Here is an 18109-nt window from a genome sequence, read left to right as displayed (position 1 = left end):
AAGTGATTAGTTAAAAATCTTTCTGATTGATTATTATACACTTGTTATAATATTTGAAAATGAATAAAGATTTATAAAAAAAAAAGATTTTTAATATACCGACCATCAACGGGTATCTAGCCGGTTTACAGTAAAAAATAAAATAGAAGCAAATTATGCTTATAGATTGTAAAACTAAATAAAAGAGCAAAAGGGGAAGTGAACAATGACCTCAACTCTACTGGGTTAATCATTTTTTATGGATTTTTTCACCAGGTACCCAACTAGCAGCAACATGGAATACTGCTACTACTTGGATTTCTGCCAGGTACCTGGATTGGTCACTGTGGAAACAGGATACTGGACTAGTTGGACCACTGGCTTGACCCTGTATGGCTATCCTTATGCTCTTATGTAAACCCCTTTTGAGCCCGCTATATTAGTCACCATGACCACATCCTCAAGCAACATTTCACAACTTAATCATGAGCACGAAGAAAAAATGTCTGATTTGTTTTCAATTTGTTGGTCATTAGTTTCATGGGCTGTCCTCTTGTTTTTGTTTTGCTCAAGATGTTTAACCACCATTTCATAATACATAACTTTATGATCAATAAAATCAGGCTTTAGATGGGGAATTCATCAGGAAAAAAGATGCAGTTGCATAGTGAATGTCCCTATTGGGGAAGGTTTTTTTTTTTTTTTTTTTTTTTGGGGGGGGGGTTGCCTCCAGTCTCATCTGCCTATACCTTGGTTGTGGCTGAAAAACCCTCATCTTCCAGCCAAATGGAAGCCTGGCTAAGTTTGCTGGAGATATCTTCCCTCTCCTCTTCAGTGGAAACAAACTGGTATTCTTTTTGGTACAGCTTATCCTGAATGCATGTCACAGAGAAAAAGAAAGAAAAAAAAAAAAAATAATCAAATCAAGCAGCCCCCAAACTACCATGGAAACTAGAATCAAAGCCTAATCCTATCAGTCTGCAAACAGCATACACTAAGACTGTTGGCCTATAGCACCTTTGTACCCTTTTTATCTTACTTGAGTTTCAAAAATGAATGCCTCTAGACTATTGGCAGCCTTTTCTCTTGCTTGCTTTTCCAGGTCTCTATCTGTTAAGTCCTGCAGCCTAAACAAAAATAAAAAGCCAGAAATTATTCATAGTGGAGAATCCACAGCAGCATTGCCCTGGCCACACTTACTTTGGCAAAATCTTGTCACCATGTCCAGGGCTGCTGTTCTATCACATTGCCATTTTACGTCTACTTTATGTCAAAGGGCACACAGCATAAAAATATATATTTACTTTTTAATGGAATTCTTAAATTCTTCTTCCAGAGGCTCCAGCACATCATTTACAACCAAGTCTACATGGATCTCATCCACCACTTTCTGCTTCTTTGGGGCACTAGGATTTTTAGCAGCTTCTCCTTTTGCCTCAGCTTCTGAGCTTTTAACATCCTCTTTCCCAACATCTTTTGTTTCATTACCTTCCTGGGATAAAAAGAAGCACATAATAGCAACGATGCTAGAGCCAACCATACTCTGAATAGTTTGTGTCTCAGTAATCCAAATTTAAAATTTTTCTACAAGAGTTTAATATCACTTATCAGCACAACAGGCTGCAGCCAATAGCTTAACACTATTCATCATGAATTCATTTTTAAGACACCTGCATTATGGTACTAAAAGCAAACCAAATTAGTGAGTGATTATATGAACTGTGAAAGGAACTAGCAAGTTTGACCGACTCGGAGCACAGCCCCTCAGCATTACTTGTCTGCTTTTTTGATATAATCCAAATACAGGGTCTAAGCTACAAGCCAAGGATAGTCCATTCTTGACCTGTTGGCGGAGATTGAGAACCTGAACAAATGGAGTGGGAGGGTTCATACCCTGCAAGCTGACCTTACTGGGAACATGATATAATGAGCATTACCGAAACAGGTAGAATAAACTTCCTGCTTAAAACATTTGAGTAGGAACTGCAAGCATATCAGATTCACTTCATTATGAGATGCATTTCTCATTTATTGTGAGATGATACATGTTGCTTACCTGTGATTCCAATTTCTCGCCTTCATTTCTCTCCTGCTTCTCATCAGTCTCAGATCCACTCTCTGCCTTATCCTGTACAGGTTTCTCTTCCTCATCCACAGCTTCTGCTTTTTCTTTGTCTGCTTCATCTCCTTGTTCCTCCTCTCTTCCTGCCTCAGCCTGGCTCTCCTCTTCCTCCTATGCATTAGGACATTTACACACTTCTTGCACACACAATATAACCTGTGATTCTCCCAAGCTGTCAAAGCTTTTCTCCCTCCCCCTCTTCCTTTCACCATACCTGCAGCCACCACAGCATCGCTTTCCTCACATTCCTCACATTCAACTGGTGCAGAATCTGATCTCACCCAAAAATCCTGCTTTGCTCACCTGCACTGTTTCTGTTGCATTCTCTTTTTCTTCAGGAAGGGTGCTTCCACCTCCAAAGAGGCTAGAAATTGTATTTCCAAGTTCTGAAGATAAAACAGCAGAAACAATTTATTTTTAGATTATATGATGGACAATAAATCAAAGTATATACTCAAATTAAAAAAAAAAAAAAAAAATCCAAAAACTCAAAAAATATTTACTTGTTAAAGTCGACTCCTCCTCTGGTTTTTCTTCTATGATAGTTTCAAACACAGACTCCACCTGAAAAAAAATAGATAAGGAAAATTCAGGAGATGATAGTGAAAAGACCAGTTGTAACAATATGTGTTATGTAGACACAAATACATTCACTGAGGAAGAGCAACAGATAAAATATACAAAACATTTTCTGTCTTCTCCTTTTCACCACTTAGATTGCTGGCTTCATTCCCCACCAGAAGAATGTTAGTCACCCCATTCACACAACATCTCTACACTTACCCTGTCCAGACCTAGAATGCCACTCTCATCCATGTTGAAGTGTGCCTTAATGCCTTTAGACTCAAAGTCTATATGCTTCTGGAAACTGTCCCCAACACCATTTAGTTTCACTGTGGTGAGATTCAAAGAGCCAAACACGCTAAAAGTAAAAAAATAAAATAATGAGACTGTAAAAAACCAAACAAGAACATGTAAACAACCCACTAACCCCTGTGAAGGAAAATAGTCTTAACACAGAGTAGTGAAAATGCAAGACCACAATATGAACAATTCTAGAACTTCCTTCTCCATCTAGAAGAGATGTAAAATAGGAGTGTCCTAAAGAGTTTGCTTAATTTTTGACTCAGTTTCCTCCTCTTTTGGGCTTCTAGTTCACATTGGAATGAGAGCTGGTAATTAGCCCCACAAGACTTCATTCAGAGCTACTCCAAGGATTTTTCACATTTTTATATCTGTTTAACTTACTTAATCAAGTCATGACATTAACAGTCTTTGGTCAGGGGCTCTAATCATAGTCAGGGGCCCCAAATCAAGCCACTAAAATAGTCATTAATGACTGACTTCCTCCCCACCTAGGAGTTGTGAATGCTGACCTTGTAACATTCCCAACCCTAGCTGACCCAGTGATCAGAACGCCCGAGTTTGGAACAAGCCCCAGGTTTCTCTATGTGGAAGCACAAATGGCTTAGGCAGAATCACTAAGGAGAAATTAGGTTCTTACCTGCCAAATTTTCTTTTTTAGTTCCTCCAGACCAGCATAGAAATGGATGGGTTTACGCTCCTCTGCCAGCAGGTGGAGACAGATATTGACTTTTGGCTGTAGTATAAGAGGACTGTGCAGTCCCATCTACAATCAGTCTGCTGAATAGCCAAAGAAGCAACCATCCAAGAACTTAATAACTGAACTAGAAACACCGTCACTCCCAGAAGGAGAATAGCAAGTAATTGACCAGAATTGACAAGGAAAACACTGTGGGATATTGATTAGAATAAGAACCTTCAAAAACATCCCCACAGCTCGCCAGCTAAGCCAGATGAACCAAGAGTCACTGCTCGTATTGAACTCTCCAACAATATCGACAAAATGTCACAGAAAAAAAACAAAAAACCCCACACATACTCTTTGAGAAAAGACACAGAATAAAAACAACAGGGCGGGGTCTGTGCTGTCTAGAGGGACTAAAAGAAAGAAAATTAGTAGGTAAGAACTTAATTTCTCCTTTTTAAGCCTCCCTCCAGACTGGCACAGAAACGGATGGGATGTACCAAAGCAGTACCCATCATGGGTGGGACCCCCAAAAGGAAGCCACAAGAACACGCTCACCAAACACTGCGTCCCAACTGAACGTCCTCATGGTAGTGTCGCACAAAGGAATGAAGAAAAGACCAAACCGTAGCTTTACAGATATCCAAGAAGCTGCCTGCCCCCGAGTGGAATGAGCTTTGAGAAAATCCTGAACAGGCTTCTTTTGAAGAAGGTATGCCGAAGCGATAGCCTCCTTAATCCAGTGTGCAAACCGTAGCCTTAGAAACACTGTCTCCCTTATGAGGACCCGCTAAAAGGACAAAAACCCTTCCCTCCCTTAATGTGCTTACCTTGAATGTTTTTTTGCTTTTAAAAATTGTAGTTCTCCCCTTTTCCTTGTTTCTTGTAAGTTAGTATTAACATAAGTATTGTCTATATGTCTTCTTTGTATGTATCATTTATTTTAATGTAAATCGCTTAGAAATTATATAAGCATTTTATCAAATTTTAAATAAAACTTGGAAGAGGATTTGCAATGAGAAGACGAACCAGATCTGCATGCCATGGGCACCTGGGCCAATGATTATGTGGCCTGCATGCTAAGCAATGCAACGAAGAACTCTCCCCACCAGTGCCCATGGTAGAAAGACATACAGCTGGCCATCCATTGGCCAAGACTGCACCAGACCCTTGGCAATCCATGGGGCGCCTAATGAACCTCGGCGCTTTGGCGTCGACACTTGTGGCCATGAGGTCCATGACTGGCCAGCACCAGACCTGATCACTCAACTTGAAGGCTTCCAGGCCAAGACACCACTCTCTGGGATCCAGTACACGACTCCTGCTATGTGGGAAGCCGAGATGTCCAGAAAATGAGCTTCTGCCCACCCCATGAGAAAAGACATCTTCTGCGTTACTGGATGACTCTTGGTCCCTACGATCTGAAAAAGGCCAGAAAACTCTAGAGCACAGCCTCCCAAATACCTCTAGGACCCACTGACCCCCGATAAAACTTCCACAATCAAGCTCCTACCGGAACTGGAAGGACCCACAATGAGTCATTGGGTCAGATGAGTGGAAGAGGAGCCACCGGTGGAGTCATGACACCCCCCCCCAGCCGGATCCCCAAAAAGACTGCATGTGCTGAAAAGTCCTCTGGAAGGAAAAGAAGCCGCACCCCGGTCAGGATGGTACTGATGAAAATCACAAACACCCATGGGCGCCGCCACTCTACAACGCCTGGCAAGGCCAGACCTCCACCTTAGAGTCACTCAAGGCCTGAACAAGCTAATCCAACGCCTCCCTGAAAAGGAAGGAGCCTCTAAAAGGAAATTTATTGAGCTTAGCCTTCGAGGCCGCATCTGCTGACAAACCCCGAAGCCACAGGGTCCAGAGAGTGGTAACTCAGAAGGACATGGACTTGGCAGATGCTCACAAAAGATCATATGTGGAATCTGAGATACAAGAAGCACCAAGCTCAATCTTAGCCATCTCTTGATCCACCAAGGACCAGTCATCAGACTCCCAGTCCAGGACCCGCTCAGGCCACTGGAAACAAGCCCAGGCTAACAAACCGCCACAAATCCCTACCTGGACAGCCAAGGCAGCCACGTCCAAACTCTGCTTAAGAAGAGACTCCATCTCAATGCCGAATGTCTTCAACCGGTACAGTATGTCTATGCGCAATAGCCGAGACCAGTGCATCAACCACAGGAGACTTAAAGGTATTCCTATCCCATCAGGAATGGGATCAAGACTGACCATGGGCCATGCCAAGCAAAAAGGAGCATTGGAGAGTCTTCCATTGTGTGTGCATACTACATCCCAAATATCCTGATGCATAGGAAAAGAACAGGAGGCCAACCGGATCCCCCGAAGCATAGGGTGGGTCCTTCGCCTCCTCCTCAAAGCGCAAATCGAAGAAACCTGAAAAATAAGTTCCTGCAGCTCTTCCTGGTGAAAAATGCACACCACTGACGAATCTTCACCAACCGGCATCTCATAAAAACAAACACCATCATCATCCTCCCCTCCCCCCCCCTCCACTGAGAGGATCTTGGGGATCTAAAGGATCCCAAGTCCTCATCAGGCAAAAACGTGTCTGTAATTAAAAGATCCTCATCCCACCAAACCCGCAGCTGCTTGGATGAAGATGGTAGATGGGTAGGGATTGGGTAGGAACCAACGTCAACGGAGGCTGAATGGGGGCAGTTGTGCAATGCAAAAGCTTGTTAAAAGTGCTCATTGTGAAAACTGCTAGGAGCAAAAACAAACGTGCCGGTTAGCAACAAAAACCTAAACACTTCCTTTCAGACCAGCACTGCCTCAGGATGTTTTGTTTTTAAATACAAACTTTAGTGAGCAATTGAGCAGACCCCACTGGCTCTCAATGCTATATGCCTTGCCTGAACAGTGACAAGACTTATGTAGCTAAGGCACCTCCAAGGTTAAAAAATTTTGGGGCAGTGGGGGGAAATGAGGGGAGGGACTCTACTGAGTGTGGCACCCCTGAGGTCGAACAGGCCCCCCAAGCTCAATCTGGCACCCACAAACAGGGACAAGAAGGCCACTAATTCAATCCAACAGGCCCTACACTAGCCAAAGGAAAGACTTACCACCTCCACCTGCTGGAAACTGAGAACAGACTGACTGTAAATGAGACTGCACATCCCTCTTATACTCAGCCAACAGTCTTCACCTGCTGGCAGAGCAATGTAAACCCATCTGTTTCTGTGATGGTCTGGAGGGATGCTAAAAAAATGGTCTTTACAATAGTCATTTTTCTTAGAGACATAAAATGGGAAAAACCTTTTAAGTACATCTGATCCTAAACGCACAAAGAATGACCTGTGTTCCCTCTAAGCTAAGCACTTGAACAATTGCTCATACGTTTTTTGAGCATCACTCACAGAATTTACATGGTTGCTCACTTCCGGTCTCTTGATAACCACTGTTCATAATGTAACAGAAATTGTCACTCATGTCAACTAAGCCCTTGGCTCATGAGGAAAAATTTTTCTCACATCAAGTAAGTCCTTAGAGGGAGCATTAAGAATGACTCACCGCATGTCCTTTGGCCCCAAGAAGCTCATGTCCCCATAGTTAACATTGAACTCAAAGTCATTTGTGTAGCGATTGAAGGTGATAACCTTGCGCTGTGGATATGGTGCCATCCGCTGAAAGAGAATGCGTTTGTTGTGCTTCAAGCTCTTAGTTTTGTCTTCCTCTTCCACTTCACGTGTAAATTCTACCTGAACAGAGGATGGAAAGATTACACAAAGATTCCTTATCGCCCCCCCCCCCACCCCTAAACCATTCTGGACACTTGAGTTTGTGCTGTCCCTCCAGCAGATGGAGAATGGACTACTAACTATGAAGTCATCATTCAAGAATTCTGCACAACCATGGCCCATCGGTATTTCTCTGTGTCCTGCAAGTGGTAGGCTTCCCGTGCAACTTATGATAATCTGGTAGGACTAATTTTCATTTCTTTGGTCTGTCATTATACATGAGGGTGGGGGGTGGGGGGGAAAGCTTGGGATTCTGGCTTTTTAAAACAAAAAGCAAAAAAAACCCCCCCAAACAGGGGTGTAATATCTGGGGATGCCCAAGTCCCATTCCCTCACCCCCACCAGCCTTTTCTTAAGGGGTTAGGTTTTTATTGTGCCTTGGAACTTTTCCCTGAGGTAAAATCACATGGCAGGAGAAAGAGGAAGGATGACGACTGCTAAGCAGAGCAAAGAAGAAGGAAGCCTCTTAGTTACAGAGTATGAGGATCTTTTTTCCTTTTTTAGAACTATGCTACCGACAGCTTTCCAAAAGGGCACTCAAGGTTCTTGATCACGAACCACAAGCCAAAGTTCAACGTGGTCTTACCAAAGGAAGGGTTGGGGGAGAGAAAGACCCAGCCATCTGGGCCTATCATCCCTGGGGTAATAGTGGCCTCCACAGATCAACACCCCATAAGTCCTTAGGCTTAAACACAGAAAAGATAGGAAATTAAGGGAAATTTTTTTTTTTTAGCCCAAATCCATTCAAAAGGGAAAAGTAAATTAATGTGCTGAAACCTCAAGAATCCAAGATAAATAAATTCTGTCTGTCATCTATTCCATCACCATGTACAGCAGAATTTTGTGCAACTTGTAATGTTTGTAACAATGTTAAAGGGTAAATCACAAAACAAGGTGTTGCAATAATACAGTTCCTACTTTAAATTACCTTTGCTCTTCTGCTTTGTTATGATAAATACCACCTGGCCAAGCACATGGCTCTTAAGTGACAATATTGCAGCTCAGTAGGCTCAGTCACCACTTGCTGACAGGACAGCACAAACCTAATCTGGTGGATTAGGCATCTGAACTAATCTGGTGGATCTCAAGGAAACAAAATCATCAAGTAAGAATTTACCCTAATTTGACATTGCAGTAGGATGTTACAAACTCGGCAAACAGCATGTCTTGGTAAAAAACACAAAACAGTTTTGTTCATAAATTGGAAAAGAGCTGATAGATCACAGCACCAGCTAAAAACAAAACTAGTCTCACTGCACTCACTGTGTTGCCTTTCCCACCACTTGAAAAGTCATTGCACAGCTATAAATGTACAAATATTTCCTAAGATGCAGCTTTGCATTTTATTGCATGCTCACCTCTGCTGAACAGTGGTGCTGTAAGACAACACAAAATGAAACTTACATCATTACCTGTATCTATATTATAACAGTTTACTATCCCTACTATTTATTAGTTCTATAGCGCTGAAAGGCATGTGCAGCGTTGTAACTTTTAACATACAATAGGCAGTCCCTGCTCAGAAGAGCTTACAATCTAATTTAGACAGGACATTTCAGGGTTGAGTAGATTATGGTAGAAGAAATGATACAATGGGTATAGGTATCAGACAGCAGTGAATGGGAGTTAAAAGTTGAAAGCAGTTTCCTAAAAGTGGGCCTTTAGCTTGGATTTGAACACTGCCAGGGATGGAGTATGACGTATTTATTCAGGCAGCCTGTTCCAGGCATACGGTGCCACAAGAAAGAAGGGGCAGAATCTGGAGTTGCCAGTGGAAGGGAAGGGTACAGATAAGAAAGGCTTGGCAGATGAGCGGAGATCACAGGGGTGGGGGGAGCATAGGGGGAAATAAGTGAGAAGAGATATTGAGGGGCTACAGAGTGAATGCACTTGTAAGTCAGCAAGAGGAGTTTAAACTGTATTCGGAAATGGATGGGGAGCCAATGAAGTGACTTGAGAAGAGGGATAATGTGAGAATAGCAGCTCTCACGGAGTATGAGTTGATAGATGCACGGGAGGCCTGAGAGAAGTACGTTGCAGTAGTCTAAGCATGAGGTGATGAGAGCATGGATAAGGGTTTTGGTAGTGTGTTCAGAGAAAAGAGGATGGAGTTTGGTAATATTATAGAGGAAGTGATAGGATTTGGCGGTTTGTTGGATCTGAGCTGGAGAGAGAAAGAAAGAGAGAGAAAGAGAGATCAAAGATCACCCAAGGTTGCGAGCTTAAAAACCTTGTGTGGCTTTCTTTTTTTTTTTTAAAAAAAAAAAGCGGGGGGGGGGGGAGGGGGGACATGTATTCATTTATGTTAAAAAATACATTCCTAATCTTATACAAGAGAATTCAAAGCTGGACTTTATAAACAAACCAATTTTGGACTGGACTTTATGAACGGATATTGAGCTGTCATGAAAGATTTTTTTCATCCAAGTGGCAATCTAGACCTAAATTTTAGCTATTTGTTGCTGCTTCCCAATACTCATGGAAGAGGATCATCTCTACATCTAACACTAGTATTCCAATGCTTGCTTTCTTGTGAGCTCACTGCACCCCCCTTCCTCCTCCATTCAGGGTTACAGGGTTCTTACCTGGATGGGAAAAAGAGCTGCATCCCTTATAATGAAAGGTTTCACTTTGAAGGCCTTGCTGAGTGCTGCTGCCTGGTACACTGCACCCATTGCAGCTGCCTCATCAGCATTGATGTTCTTCCCCAGCTCTTCCCTGCAAAAAAAATAGAGAAACAAGATAGACAGTAAATATATTAAGCATAGAAACATGACACAAAGGCCAAATGGCCCATCCAGTCTGCCCATCTGCAGTAATCATTATCTCTTCCACTCTAAGAGATCCCACGTGCCTATCCCATACTTTCTTGAATTCAGACACAGTCTCCATCTTCACCACCTCTTCCAGGAAACTGTTCCAAGTATCTACCACCCTTTCTGTAAAAAACATATTTCCTTAGATTACTCCTGAGCCTATCACCTCTTAACTTCATCCTATTCCCTCTCATTCTAGAGCTTCCTTTCAAATGAAAGACTTGATTCATGTGCATTTACACCACATAGATATTTAAATGTCTATTGTATTTCCCCCCTCTCCTGCCTTACTCCAAAGTATACATATTAAGATCTTTAAGTCTGTCCCCATATGCCTTATGATGAAGATCACGCACCATTTTAGCACCTTCTCTCTGGAACGACTCCGTCCTTTTTATATCTTTTTGAAGGTGCGGTCTCCAGGATTGTACACAATATTCTAAATGAGTTCTCACCGGAGTCTTATATAGGGGCATCAATACCTCCTTTTTCCTACTGGCTATACCTCTTCCTATGCTCCCACCCTAGCATCCTTGTAGATTTTGCTGTCACCTTTTCAACCTGTTTGGTCACCTTAAGATCATCACATGTATCTTATTTATGGGATAAATAATTTAGAATCCTTAGCTGCAGAAGACAACATACTTATTCAGGCAAACATTTACCATCAAGAAACATCTTACTTTCCAACAATCTTTAGCAAAGTCTCCTGCACTTTGGGCACTCGTGTTGCACCTCCCACAAGGATCACCTGATCAATTTCATCCTATAAGAAAGAAAAATTGCATTATGGATGGGACACAATCCTACACATCTTGTTATTGTGATGCATATGAATTGCCATATTGGACCAATGATGCATCTCACAATGGCAAGCAACGGATGCATATATGAAATTTAAAAGAACAGAGCACATATGGGTTTGGTCTACATTCTGTTTCAGCTTTTGACAGCAATTTGGACCATACTGTGTGGCTCCATTCTCATCAATATCTTTTTGACATACTCAATAGCCTCGGACTTCCATCCACTTATCTATCCTCCTATCTTCAAATAATCAGCAATAAACACAAAGCATGCATTGACTCACCAGGTTCATCTCTGCACTTCTCAGAGCCTCCTGTACTAGGGCAGCTACACGCTCAAACATATCCCCACACATGTCCTCCAGCTCCTGTCTTGACACCTTAGCCTTAAAGTCAATGTCATCCATCAGACCTTCAATCTATTCAGGGGAAGAAAAAGCAGAGAATACTCAAATTTAGGAAAGCTGATCCTGAAAATTTTTTCCACAAAGTTTTCCATGCATCTTACCTTGGGGAATTTCAGATATATTCCAAGAATAGTCATCGGGATGATATTATGAAAACGTTAAAAAGGACTATTACTTCAATGTTTTGTTGAGTAGGGGAGCGGGGCAATTTTCCCAATGAATTACACAGCTAAAAAGTGTTTTATCTGTTATCTGAAAACTGCCCTATTTCAAGAAAGCCAAAAAGCTGCCATTCTACTATACACAGTGTGAAGCAATAAAACAGCATAGCAGGGTTCAACACTGTAGTACCTGAGCCATATGATCCACATTAGCACTCAAGATAGTTTTCACACGGTTTGCCTCTTTCAGAAGTTTGGCCATTGCACGAAGGTTCTCTCGTACATCTTTCTTAGACTTCTTCTGCTCATTGAAAAGTTTGGCCAGGTGATCCCTCAGCCGGAGCTCCATCTCCAGTCCTCCCAGCGTGCGATCAAACCTAATATTCCCCCCCCAAAAAAAAAAAAACAAACAAACCCCAAAACAAACCAAAAAACAAAGCCATAATCAGAGTGAATCATAAAATAGCGTTTATTTTATGTGCAGTACATATTGCCTTAGGACATTTCCCATGTGAAAACTTCCTCCCCCTTAAAGCACAAGTCCCCACACTAGTGATTTCCTAACCTATAGTTCCTGGCAGCTAGATATCAAGGGATTAAAATGGCCTCATGGACTCAAAATGGAAGTTATATCAATGGTTCCATGAGTGTTCCAAGGCAATACAATGTTAAACAGGAAGCTAATATTCTAGGTTAAGACTAGTTTTATACCAGCAGCTCCAGGGAGACCCAGACCAATATTTACCAGAAATATCATTCCTAAGGAGTGCAACTGGCCAACCCCTATTGAAAACTGTTGCACTTCTGAAGAACATCCTATGGGTTACCAGAGCTTTCCCAAAAAATCTGGATAGTTAAAATATATCTTATTTAGGGAAAAATATGGTCATATGTGATAATATTATTTCCTTGAGTCCTCCCAGACCAGTCTAGATGAATGGGTTATGTCTCTCTACCAATAGATGGAGACAGGTTACAAGCTTATGAGCCTTGCCTTTGAAAACAAACTATTGTTCATCCAGATCCTTTCCAGTTTTATTCTGTAACAAGGCAAATGTAGACACCCTCTTCCCTCAGGGAAAGAGAAATTAGGTTATTACCTGCTAATTTTCTTTCTTTTAGTCCCTCCAGATTGGCTCAGAACAGATGGATTTACGCTCTTCTGCCAGCAGGTGAAGATATTGACTTTTGGCTGTAGTACAAGTGGGCTTGGCAGGTCCATCTACAATAAGTCTGTTGAACAGCCAAGCAGGAACTAACAAAGAATTTAAGAACTGTGAGCTATAAAACACTAACTTCACTCCCAGAAGGATATTATCAAGTAATTGTCTGGATCGGACAGGGAAAACACTGTTGGATACCGATTAGAACAAGAACCTTAAAAAATGTCCCCACAGCTCGCCAGCTAAGCCAGTCGAACCAAACGCCGCTGCTTACCAACTCGCCAACAACCCAGACAAAGTTACCGCAGAAATAACACACGCATTGCAAAAAGACACTGAATAAAAAATGACAGAGCGGGGTCTGTGCCCGACTGGAGGATCCAAGAAAGAAAATTAGCAGGCAAGAACCTAAATTTCTCCTTCTTTAGCATCCCTCCAGACTGGCACAGAATGGATAGGATATACCAAAGTAATACCCATCATGGGTGGGACCCTTAAAGAGTCACTACAAGAAAACACTCACTGAACATCGTGTCTCGATGTGCCTAAATGTCCACCCGATTGTGGCAAACAAAGACATGAAGAGAAGACCAAACTGCAGCCTTACAGATAACCACCAAGGCACAAGAGAACTCTCAGCCCAAGAGACTGCCACCAGAATCACCCAGACTTATGTGTCGAACAATTCAAAGAACTCTGCCCACCAGTGGCCATGAAGAAAGACATACAGCAGGCCGTCCGTTGGCCAAGACTGCACCAGAGCATTCAAGTCCCTCGGGCTGATAAACCCTTCACCAACTTAAGAACCTTGGCGTTTTGGCTTTGACGCTCATGGATATGATGACCCCGAGACCAAAGCAGGACCCCCAGCCACCTGTAAATAAGCCTTGCACATTGCTAACATATAATCGGGGCTCAACAACCCCGGCCGCAATCCAGAAATCATAGCAGGAGCAGAAGACACATTTAAGATCTGTTCCTGTCTCTCTAAGACATGAGGAGGGTCATCTGAGGCAGTGGGCAAAAGGGATGCTTCTCGCCAAAACCAAGGGCCGTTGTAACTGTCAGCTGAAGCAATACGTGGCACCAAAGTTAAACTTGACCCCGCCGCTACCGTTTGGAGCCACAGCGATAAGGGAATTCCCAGCCTCCCCAGTGGTCCACAACCTTGAATCGGCCAGACCGCCGGCAGATGAGGAAACCCGAGCTTGGGCAGTAGAGGCCCGGACGTCACCACCGTCTGCTGCTGATGAGTGGTGTGCACACAAAGGGGATCCAGACACGTCAACACCCGAAGCCAGGTCCCCTTCGAGGTGGCTGGAACATTTTGTGCACCCACCAGCTGCACCCACATAAAACACACTTGTGCTGCTTTTTTGAAGCGCTCATACTGAATGTGCCAAACACCCACATACAACAACGCCTTACAAAAACGGCAGCTTCAGGACCCCTTTATGTTCCTTTTATTTCTTGTCTTTTTTTTTTTTTTTCTTACAGCTGTCTCAAGAAAGCAGACCCCACAGACACTCTAAACTGTAGTCTGTGCAGTACAGGTAACCAGGTGTACAGTTGAGGCTCCTCAAAATTCAGAAAACTTGGGGGCGGGGGGAACTTGACCCTCAAACTCTGTCTGGATAGCAAAAGGGACAAGAAAGATTCCCTAAATCAGATTAAACAGTCCCAAAACAAACCTCAGCAGACTGAACAATCTTTTTTTTTTTATTATTATTTACTAAACTAAACTTTAAGTTTAAATACCGCATCTTCTCCAAGAACATAGAGCTCGGCACGGTTTACAAGAGCTTAATAAAGGAAAAGAATAGCCCATTGAGTTTGGTGGGAGGAGAGCGTTATGTTTTTGTGAAAAGACTGGTTTTCAGGTGCTTACGGAATAGTTGGAAGGAGACCCGATTAAGCAGTGGGGTAGTAAGTTTATTCCAAAGCCCTGTGATTCTGAAGAAGAGAGATTTTCCCAATTTTCCTGCATAGAGGATACCTTTTAGTGAGGGGAAGGATAGTTTAAGTTTTTGGGTGGGCCAGTTTTCAAATATACATAATCAAGTTAACTTATACAGAAAGCAAAATTCAAGGATTGAAAAAACAAAATTTTACACAACTATAATTACAAAGAAAAACCACAGCTTAAATCCAGTTCAAGTCCTCAAATAGGATCCAATAACAGCAGAAACAAGAGAATTATTTTTTAAAAAAAGCATTAATATGCTAGCAGAGATAAGGGCATCTGTCATTGAGCACTCTACAGTCTCGACAGCAATAAAAATGTCAGTTGTAAGGGCTCAAAGAAAACAAATTTATGATGTATTATACATTTACATGGATAATGAAGAAAGAATGTAGCCGCCAAAGCTAAGACACCAGGTTTCAACAGTAGAAATTCTTTCCTATGCCTCTGTGTTCCGTGCCAAATCTAGAAACATTTGAACTTTAGTCCCAAAAATTCTTTTTGCTTATTTTTAAAAAAACAAACAATCTCAAGAGCCAGGTCTTATCTAGCATAAGAGCAACTGAGAGAAGTAAAGTAACAGGAGAAGCTACTTCCCTCTCTAAGACTTCTAACAAGGCTCATAAATTAAATGGATCTTGAATCACTTTTTGCTGATTGTTTTGCACCTTACTTGGGAGGTAATAAACCTGTGTGAATGGAGGCAATGATGCCTCAGGGACCTCCAATATTTCCATCAAATAACGTTTCAGCATTTCCCTAGGAGTTGTTGTGGCAATCCTAGGGAAATTAATCTAAGGTTATTACTTCTAGAAACATTTTCAAGTGATTCAAGTTTTCTTCTTAAGTTTGTGTTGTCCTTGATTAGTGTCTCTTGTATTTGTTTTGAAGACTTTGGGCTCCTTTTACTAAGCTGCGATAGCGTTTTTAGCGTGCGCAGAATTTTAGCACGCACTAAACCCACGCTATGCAGCTAGAACTAACACCAACTCAATGCTGGCGTTAGGCGTCTAGCGCGCGGCAATTCTGCGCGCTAAAACCGCTATCACAGATTAGTAAAAAGAGCCCTTTGTTTCTTATAATTTTTTTACTAATGATTTAGAATCACCAGTCATTTTCTTTAAATCAAAAATATCTTTATCATGCTCTTTTAATCTTCCTTTTATTTGTTGAAATTGAGGAGCATTGTTTCCACAATGTTGGAGTTGTCCGATAAAGAACTAGTGATTCCTGCAACTTTGCTCTCGACAGTTGCTTTGACACCGGATAAAAGCTTTCTACTGAGACTTTTCTTTAAAAATAAACAAAAGGAATTCTTAGGTTTGAAAATACAAATGTATCCAGATTTAGCTAGGGATACCCAAAGGTGCCGTAGAGAACTTTTGTTGTTAAAACCTGGAGTATTAGCCCTTGGGAGTGACTTTCGATTCACGTTACCCATGTAAATGCATTGTGCGTTATTCTTCACAAAAGTTTGTCTTCTTTGAGCCATTCCAACTGTCTACGTTTCTCTCATGGTCACAACTGGAAAAAGAAAAAGATAAGAGTTAAAGTCCCATGTTTGAGAAAATGAGATTTTCCTGCGTTCAGTTTAATCTAGCCTTATTTCTTTTTGAAAATTTCTTTAATCTCGCTTAATCATATTTTGGATCTTGAGTTGGAAATTAAGCTTATATTTGTTTCCTCAATTATATTTAAATAGAAATATTTTTCTTTTATGCTTTCTGTACAAGTATATACTTGATATGTTTAATGTAAAACAAACAAATAATTAAATTAATTAATTAATTAATTAATTAATTAAGCAGAAATAATTTTAGGTAGATTGGCCACCAGGTCCCACAGGGCATCTAATGTTACTTTTCAGGGTTTTTGAAATTGAGGAAATTGTAAATGTAAGAATTTTTGCTCACCCACTGGCAAGTCTTCCTGTCACTGTTCTGGCTGGACAAATCCAGCCCCTGATACTATTGAATCCTCCATGTCCACATTCAGGTTCCCTTGTAGAAGCAGAGAGCCTGAATCCCCGTTCCCCATAACAATCTCCACAGCTTCCGGGGGAGGTTGCGTTCTGACTCCCGGAAGCTCCTCCACCCGCAGGGAACTGGTAGTCTGGGGATGTAGGGGCAGTGTTCTCATGTCAGGACTGAGAGTTGTTTCCAGCTCCTGGGAGAACTGCTGCATTCCACTTCTCTGCAGCGTCTCCAGCAGGGGAGTCTCTGACGCTATCGGCATGCCCTGCATGCGCGTCATGAGTTCCTCTATATTTCCGAAGAGGGCAGTCCTGGAGTGCCACGAGGCATTAGCGACACTTCTTCCTCTCCTCTTCGGCATTTTTTTCAGGTAGGAAATAAAGTAACAAATATCTAATTTCTAGAGCAAACCCACAGGAACAGTTCACTCAGCCAACCTAAGCTGCAGCCATCTTCGACTGCACAATCTTAATTGAGGTACACCACATTGATGAGATGTACACCGAACTGATGTTATAACAAAGAGCGGTATATAAATACAAATAAACTCCACCTGCTGGCGATTGAGAAAAGAATGATTGTAATAGGGAATGCACAGCACACTTGTACTGTAGCCAAAGTTAGTGTCTCAGTCTCCACCTGCTGGCACAGGAGCGTAAACCCATCCGTTTATGTGCTGGTCTGGAGGGCGCTAAAGAATGAGCATTTTTATCCCTTTAGAGTGCTCATCGTGAACCACTACAAAAGAAAGCAAAACCGCTGGTTAGCAATTAATTTCAATTAAGGTTAATTAAAAGCTTCCCTTCAGACCGGCACTGCCTCAGGATGGTTCCCCCCTCCCCCAAGTACAACTTTAACTAACAAATCGAGCATACCCCACATGCTCTCAAAGCCAGATGCTTTGCCTGAACTGTGGCAAGGCTTACAGCTGTGGCACCTCTAAGTCAAAAAATTAGGGGAGGTAGAGGAAAATGGAGGGAGGGACTTGACCCGTCGAGTGTGGCACCCTTGAGGTCGGACAGACCCCCCCTAAAGGGTCCCCCAAGCTCAATCCAGCACCCACAAACAGGGACAAAAAAAGACCATTAATTACATCCTAATTAGCCAAAGGAAAGTCTGCACAGGCTTACCACCTGCTGGCAACTGAGAAAAGACTGACTGTAATAGGGACTGCAAAGCCCACTTGTACTACAGCCAAAAGTCAATGTTTGTCTTCACCTGCTTGCAGAGGAGCGTAAACCCATCCGTTCTGTGCCGGTCTGGAGGGATGCTAAAGAATGGGGTAGATTTCCATGGCCTATCCTGTTAATGTAGAACTTTAAACCACAAAGACAAGATGGGACCCTGGACTGCTCTGCGAGGACTCAAGGAAAGAAAGCAAAGGAGGATTGTGGTCTTAC

The 18109-nt window shown here is 42.2% G+C and overlaps 1 protein-coding gene across 4 annotated transcripts in view; it reads right to left on the bottom strand.

Moving 5' to 3' along the window:
* HYOU1 (hypoxia up-regulated 1) overlaps positions 1-18109 on the bottom strand; it is an 80258-nt gene that overhangs the window by 27643 nt on the left and 34506 nt on the right. For all 4 annotated transcript variants that reach the window (XR_004536828.1, XM_033919075.1, XM_033919077.1 and 1 more), the window contains exons 9-20: positions 11801-11987; positions 11327-11461; positions 10920-11002; positions 10006-10138; positions 7194-7381; positions 2885-3023; positions 2605-2665; positions 2405-2487; positions 2036-2212; positions 1284-1471; positions 1019-1106; positions 729-851 (exon numbers count right to left, since the gene is read on the bottom strand). Coding sequence is in view for 3 of the 4 variants with exons in the window: in XM_033919075.1 (XP_033774966.1) it covers positions 729-851; positions 1019-1106; positions 1284-1471; positions 2036-2212; positions 2405-2487; positions 2605-2665; positions 2885-3023; positions 7194-7381; positions 10006-10138; positions 10920-11002; positions 11327-11461; positions 11801-11987 (1585 nt within the window). In the remaining variant the exon portion in view is untranslated. The remainder of the gene's footprint in view (positions 1-728; positions 852-1018; positions 1107-1283; positions 1472-2035; positions 2213-2404; positions 2488-2604; positions 2666-2884; positions 3024-7193; positions 7382-10005; positions 10139-10919; positions 11003-11326; positions 11462-11800; positions 11988-18109) is intronic.

Source organism: Geotrypetes seraphini, chromosome 13 (genome assembly GCF_902459505.1).
Source record: "Geotrypetes seraphini chromosome 13, aGeoSer1.1, whole genome shotgun sequence".
Classification (NCBI taxonomy): Eukaryota; Metazoa; Chordata; class Amphibia; order Gymnophiona; family Dermophiidae; genus Geotrypetes; species Geotrypetes seraphini.
This window is presented reverse-complemented; position numbering and strand designations above follow the sequence as displayed.